Source organism: Anser brachyrhynchus, assembly GCF_964034855.1.
Source record: "Anser brachyrhynchus genome assembly, chromosome: Z".
Taxonomy (NCBI): Eukaryota; Metazoa; Chordata; class Aves; order Anseriformes; family Anatidae; genus Anser; species Anser brachyrhynchus.
In genome coordinates, this window is record NC_137697.1 from 4,376,916 (window position 1) to 4,384,791 (window position 7,876).

A 7,876-nucleotide genomic window follows, 5' to 3' on the forward strand; every position below is an offset into this window, starting at 1 on the left:
CCAAACTGACTTAGGACTGAGGACTGAGTAATGGGTGGTTTTAGATCCCAAGACGATGTGGTAGTTGTGGTAGTGGTGGTAGAGCTACTATTGTTTTGTTGAGAGGTAAACTGACCCAAACCTGGAGATTTCAATTGGTCCAAGATTTGGGATCCAGCAGAGTTTGCCAATTTAGAGGACCCAAGTTCTCCAAAGCCAGAACAAAGAACTGCAGACTACCAAAAGACATGGAGAAAAAAAGGAAGGGAGGAGTTAAAGATTTAATAAATAACTTGAAAATAATCATAAGGTCAGTGCCTACAGCTGCTATTTGGCAACAGCTGAAATCTCTTCAGCCCTGGATTACTAATAAATGACAAGTGAAAAATTCAAATGTAGCATATGGCCAGATGATCTTGTTATCACTAATAAACTTTCAAAATTGATTTCAACAATACTGATTTTCTTGAATCCACACATCCCAAAAACATTTAATTACTAATAGCTGAACAGATTTTTAAAGAATACAAGTGCCCAATTTTAACTCTCATAATCATTAAACAAGGGGAGCCTTTTCCAGAAAACTCAGAAATAATCATGTTTCCACAAAAAGCAGTCAGATATGTGCTTGGAAATGTCACATCATAGTTTTCTGGCATATAACTCTTTACTACAAACCAAGGATTCAATTCTAAATCAGCACGCAGTAAATGCACCTGTTCCCCACAAAAAAATTAATACAAGTACTTCATGTAAACCAACAACTGCCTAGCAAAAACAAAAAGATTTTTGTGTATGTGTGCGAGATGCTATTAATCCAATTTCTTTAGCATCTGGGACAGAATTTTACTAATACTGAAACATCTCATGAAATGACCGGTACTAGAAAAGCTGCTTAACCTAAAGTATGTCCTCATGAAGAGCACTCAAAGAATAAGATAATTTTACCAGACTCTGAGGAGAATAGGAGTTTACAGCACTGGAACTGCCAGTTCCTGATGCCATCTGGGTGCTGTGCTGAGAATTTGTGAAGACTAGGGCTTGGCCAAAGGTCTGCTGCTGGGGAGTCTCAAATGAGTTGCCTTCTGTCTCTTGAGTGGAAGTCACAGGCTTTTGAAGCAATGTTACCAAATCAATGCTGTAAGAAAAGTAAAGTTTGGCTAGATTAAACATGATGATTTGGCTGTGCTGAAACTGAAGAAAGCAGTAACAATATTAGATAAAGCTGCTACACCAGCAACAGAACTAATACTGATCAGTAACTTTTAAGAATATTGCTTATCCGCCACACAAACTCTCCACACAAAGAGGAAGAAGAGAGGCTGTCCCTGGGAAGAAAAATCCTGCTAGCTGACACCTTCCACTATGGTTACGATTGAAATTATCTTTGCACGTTCTGAAAAGATCATCAACTTATGTAACATCACGTATCACATAAATAACCTATGTGATCACTATAATCAAGTAACTGGAGACAAGCTATAAAAGATACATCATGTTTGAGTGGATCCTGCCTACCAGCCACATTGTATATCACACTTTGTATTTTATATATCCACACTGTATATCACACTATCCTTCTAAAAACAGACAGGGATCCAAGTTCTACCCTCTGTATATGATGGGTTGAAGGACAGTAAAGAATCAAGTCACAAATACAGCAACTGAGTGAACATGTGGTGATAACGAAGTCCTAAGAGCAGAAATAAAAGTTTCTCAGATAGCAGGCACATATCCAAAGTTATGCTACCACAAATACCTAAGCAGGATGAGAAACATGCTTTCTTACACTTAACATGGCTTGTTAACATCTAGTAGAGGTTTACTCAAGGATGTAATATGTTAAGACAATATAGGATATCAGAATTTTTAGAGTTGTTTTCCTAAACACACTGCAGGCTTGGGCTGAAGAGCTCCTCCCAGTACTTTCACCACTAGATTTCTTAATGCTCAAACATTTTTGTCAAGTAAAAAATTACCAGAACTTAACATGATGAACTAAAATATTTTCTAACAATTTGGGGGACATCCACTGGAAGAATATTTACATCAGAGCAACGACTGTACTAGCATATCACGTTTAAGAAGCAAAGGAATATAAATTCCAGAAGAACTTGATACCATGCCTCCTCCATGTTATAACCATGTTACATAGATTATAACCATGTTACTTGGAAAGTTTCGATGCAGTGTGGAGCTCAGCAGTACAGCCGTACCAGAATATTTGGGACTGTTAGGCCATCTAGTTTTCAGATCTTGTGATATCTGACTGCTGACATGCTTTCCTCTGACCTGAGGAAACGTTAGCTAATGCAGGCAACAGATCTGTACCACCACCTGCCAGGCACTCAGTGAAGATGAAGGCTGCTAGTGCCGTATTTTTCACACGCTGATCTCCAAATCATAAGTAAAGACAAGTAATCACAATGCTTAACAGGAATTTCAGCTTCTTGGTAATGCAAACTTCTCTGTTAACGTATTTGTCAAACTGCTGCGTGTATTCTGAGTGCTTTTTGACTCCTCGGGAGCTGGATTTGTTTCCTGGACAAACTGCAGCATAGAACTTGTTGTGCTTTTCAACGGACAAAACTTTTCTTCCAAGCTATCTTCATTCTTGCCTGTAACTAGTCTTTGTGCAGAAGACAGTCTTCTCAGTATTATCTTCACGGATTTAGTAAGTTCGGCTATATATCCATAATCCAAAACCAGGATTATAGGTAACACTGGAACCCACAGAACCAACTATTTACAAGCAAGGCTTTTTGCAGTTGTGCAGTCAGCTTAACCAATCTCTGACCAGGGCCATTCTCATGTTTCATCCAACATCTGCTTTAATACGTGCAAGATTAAAAGCTTCTGCTGGTGAAGCAATGTTAAGATATAGGGAAAATTGGGAAGAGCTTACCTTTGCCCAGGAGTCACGTGATTCTCAGCTGGAACAGAGGAAGCAGTAAAGACTTTTGTTTCAGAAAGCTGAAAAAGAAAAAAAATTAATTATACACATGTTCTCACACCTCACTGCTGCAACATCTGAAGAAGTTTCATCTTGGTCACGTACTGCCAGATAAAAATAAATGCCAAACTACTTTTACAACCGGTTATGCTGCAGCTGTGCTTAAAAAGACAAAAAACAGTCAAACTTCAGCAAAGTCTAACACAGAACCAAGTACCAATTTAATTTGCATTAGGATATTTAATCAACTGAACACACAGAATGATATACCACAGTACCTACGCTAGTTTGAGCAATAATAACTGAAAAATATTCCAGTAGAAACTAATTAATGTGACAGTATATTACCAGCATAAAGATACCTTGTGTGGACCCAATTTAGGATGCCACAGAGCAGCTCCAATAAATCCCGCTGCAGAAGTCTAAGGCACTCACTGTTCCCCTTTACTCACTTCACCTCTCCCTTTGTTTTACATGTCAGCTCATGCCACCAGCGGAGGCAGGTTTGCACCCAGGTGTACACCAGGAACTGGCATTCAAAGTTCCTTCTTGGCATTTTTGCTAGGGACAGCAATAACACATTAAACTCTTTGCTCTGCAAGCATGAGTTTGAAAACAATAATAAAGGAAGAGGCATGTAGATGTTTGTACTAGTACCACCAGTCAGTCCATCCACAGCAGTAATCTGTTGTGTTTACACCATTCTGTTACAGTAGATACTTGCACATACAAGAGAGAAAGAAGAAGGGGGGCTGAATGATTGTTTTGGGGGGTAAGGAGGGCAAAGGGGGTGATTAATTTTAATAGCTTTCCTTTTAAAAAAATAGCTACACAGCTACAACTTCGCAGGGCTAATTCGCTTCTGTTGACAGGAATACTTACTCCCAGAGTAGGTTTTAAGCCAATGCAGGTTAGGCTCAACAAGATCAAAATACACATATAATGGTTGTATTTTAAATTAAGGGTGATTTTCTGCAAATTTAACTACTGTGGTGTAACTTTGCATTCTGAATAGCTCAGTTATTCTTTACTCAAACAGTTAACAAAGGATCCCTTTAGAATGGGACATCTGACTACAGCTCTTGCAGGAAATTACACCTTTTTAATTGCATATGCTGCTAGCAGTCCAGTTGAAAAGCACATCACGGATACCAGCCAATTTCACTTGCCATCCCATGGGCAGCTCTGCTGAACACACATCCATCCATGCATGTGTTCAACTGATCGGGCTTCTCCTGTGAACCGCTGCTGATTTAAGTTGTCTGGAGCTGTCTGGGAGCTATCACTTCCCACTCCGAGGCTAAGTTCATCTGTTTCTCACACACTGCTACAATTCCCTTACTTACACCACAGTGGGTCATGAAAAGTTGAAACTCACCACAGTCCCTCCCTCCATTTCCCTCCCTTCCATCACAGCCAAGACCAAGTATTTTAATCCCCCACCTTTCAGGAACACTTCTCAGCTCTAGCCTGTGCATCACGATGCAAGCCTCCAACTCGATGGACCGATCAATGCTAACAAGGAATCAGCTTATCATGCAATTTAAAAAAGTCTCTTCCTTTATTGTTCAGCCCTTTCCCAACTGCACGTGTTATTTTAGAACACCTTGTACTGTACTTTTTTGTAGCATTATGAGATTCCTGCATTATACAGCATAAGGAGATCAACTAATAGCAGAGCGGCAGCTCTGATCTGCAATCCATTGGTTAAATATTAAGTTATTTGTAATGTCAACAGTTTCTTCTGCCCACACAACACAGGAAAAGACCAACTGTGGCAAAACCACTGATGAATCCTGAAAACTAAGCAAATCAAGGAGCCCAAGGATGTTTGTGACAGCCTAAAAGTATGCTCTAAGTATGAGAGAAGAAATGGTCTCCTCAAGTAAACCAGCATGCAAAATAACTCTCAAGTCTTCAGCTACCAGCTCTGCTACATTTAAATTTACTCTTGCACCCTGTCCCTGTAGCAAACTGCCACAAACTTAAATCAAGCAACTGATTTTGAAGTCTGGGGAGTAACAGCATTTATCCAAACACATACTTTGTGCAGCAGCTAACAGGTTTATTTGGTTACACAGATGTATTTAGTATTTCTTAGAGGTAGTAGTACCATCTTCTGACAAAGTCATTTATGCTCACCATACACCATGCTCGCAAATCTTTCACTGAGGCACTGGCAATTTCCCAGAACCAAATCAACAGTCGCAAACCATTTGCATGTGGCAGCTTCACAGGGGTATTTCCTCCATCTGCAGTGAAATGCCTGTGCTTTTCAGCCCTTGCTCCTCTTATAAAATTGTTCTCCAATCACCAAGCAGATAACATACTTAACATCTAGTTAGATCCTCCTATGCCCAGTTGATATGCAATGGAACAGGGAAATATATTTGAGCAACTACAGTACCTCAAAATTTGTCTGGTCCTTCACTGTCCACGTTCTGAATGTCTCCTCAAAAAAATACAACCTCCTATTTTCACTGCAAGTAGTTTCCACCCTGTTACACATCACACTGACACCCTACTGTACTCATTACTTTAACAAAGACAAATACCAGACAGGACTATCAGATCACAAATCCAATCCTACTCAGATCAAGCAACATTAAATTTCACTCAGCTGTTCAAATACTGACTTTGTAACTTGTATCTGACTAGAGAACAAAAATTTAAACAAAAATATGCTTCAAAAAAGCACCTGGTCTATCAGCAGACAGCAAATACATCAGCTTCCTTGATCATTTCAATCATTAGTCACACTGCTAGACTTGTTTAATTACACATTTAAATGTGTGGCTCCATTTCCAGACACAGGTTCATATTATGCCTTTCTGCTAGATTAAGAACTGAACACATATGCTAATCAAGCAACCCTTTTCATATTCAGTAAACTATGCCAAAGAAATAGAAAATCTCACTCTAGCACCTCTTCTATCAGTTAATACTTCTCAGCTATTTTCCACAGGCAAAAAGTTATTTGCCTACAGGCAAAAAAAGACTACAGTAGCTTTTTTTTGCCACAGCATCAGCCCTTTAAGAAACCATGCTGAGCTGCTCTTTTTGCATCATCCACTAAAACCGTAAAATATTTTCAGTTGCTGCTTTCCAGAAAACAGTCCCTTGTTCTGGAGGTATGCCTTGCATTCTTTATTCCTATTTAAAGAAAAAAAATGCTGAGGGGTAGCACTTGGTTATATTAAAACATGTTTCATTTGAACAAGTCACATCTAGCAGCGATCAAGATTTCTCTGCATGGCTGGTTTACTTTTATTACCCAATAATTTTTCAGTTTCCCAAACATTTTATTCAGCAGTGATTTTATTTTTTACTTCCAAAGCATTGATAAAGACACTAGATTGCATCTGGCCTAGGAATGGATTGCTTTGTAGCCCTCCCAGAAGTACCCACATTCAGTAGGGATCCTCCGGAAAAGGCTACTTGCCAAAATTTACAAGACAGATCACAATCTACTTTGTGTGGTTTTTGGTATCATGAAATTATTTTTAAAAGACAACAAAAGATCCAAAATGAAATCTCTTACAAGTATATACTTCATCTTCACACTTAAACACAATCTTGGTCTTTAAGTAAATTAAAAGTTATTTGGGCTTATTTTGAATAAAGCAACACTGAACTGCACAAACTGTATCCTGTACTTCCTTTTTTGACTCAGATTAATCAATTTTCCTTCTATTTTTCTCCAGGCATGCTCTGGGCTAATTTGCCTGCAGCTTTCCATTTCATTCATTCTTTCTGAGCATCAACACATGAATAACTTTCTCCTAGGTTACAGGGATTCTTCCAGCTTTCCATAATTAATGAAAATTAACAACAGGCTAGAGATTTCATCTGCCGCTCTTTCAAGATTCATGTGCTAAGTACTGAGGTTTAATAATAATAAAAAACCTACCCCTAGTGAGCACTGCTCAACATTCCTCCCATACTGTATACATGCTGTATCGTACCGGTGCTAAACAGAGTGGAGAAACAAGGCCAGACATTTCCACTATCCTTAGCCTTTCACTAGTATACACTGCAGAAACAGAGGACAGTTGCATAAAAACAAACAAAAACCCAGCATTGGTTGGCAGTAGCTGATACAGAGAACCTAGGACTAGGTCATATTTTAGAGTTTTTCATTTTCTCAAAAGACATGGCCTCCTTACGAGGTAAGGACAGTTTTGTATCTGTTACGTGACCTACTCACACATCCCTGGGGATAACACCAACATGCCACCCTGCAGGAAGCAAAAGGGACGACTTCTGAAACAAGCTTACTCTCCAAAGAATAATCTTGAGATGATAGATGTTTCTATAAAAATGAAAAACTTAAACACTAAGGTTTTCTCTTCCTATTTATCTCATTTGTTTTCTGAACTGCTTAAGCTTTATTATAATACTGAAAACTTAAAATCACAAATATTTAAACAATAAATAGATCAAATATTTTGCAGCCATGAAGACATGTCTCCTGCCTAGTAAAGAAAAAAGATTGTTCCAGTACTTTAGACAACACAACATGATGAAGCAACAGGAATGAAGCAACTAAGTGCCATCTTCAGCACACTACTAGCTCCTCTTTTAATATTCTGAATATGAAGAGGACTGACTGGAATAATTATGCACATTTCAAGCAAAAAGCATCAATGATGAGTCTAAACTTGATAGTAAGCTTCAGCACTTCAACATAAAATCTTGTGATAATATTGCTTGACATCCCTACATAGTATTAGGGGGAAGCATGCAGATACCACACATTAAGCAAGTAAAGAACTATAATTCACTAATACTTAATTTGGGACAGAACTTAACGTTTTATTATTCGTGTGAAGGCCATCCAGCAAAATAAAAGTATTTCTTAATTCAATTCAATTTAAAGTTAAGCTTTTCTAAATATATACTCTTAAAGGGGAATTACAGCAAGAAACATCATTGCATACATAT

General features: G+C 38.4%; 1 protein-coding gene across 4 annotated transcripts in view; it reads right to left on the minus strand.

The window, feature by feature from the left end:
• UBAP2 (ubiquitin associated protein 2) overlaps window positions 1–7,876 on the minus strand; it is a 117,645-nt gene that overhangs the window by 62,901 nt on the left and 46,868 nt on the right. For all 4 annotated transcript variants that reach the window (XM_080574745.1, XM_080574744.1, XM_080574746.1 and 1 more), the window contains 3 exons: window positions 2,885–2,952; window positions 928–1,117; window positions 2–215 (listed from right to left, as the gene is read on the minus strand). In XM_080574745.1, coding sequence (XP_080430871.1) covers window positions 2–215; window positions 928–1,117; window positions 2,885–2,952 — 472 coding nt within the window. The remainder of the gene's footprint in view (window position 1; window positions 216–927; window positions 1,118–2,884; window positions 2,953–7,876) is intronic.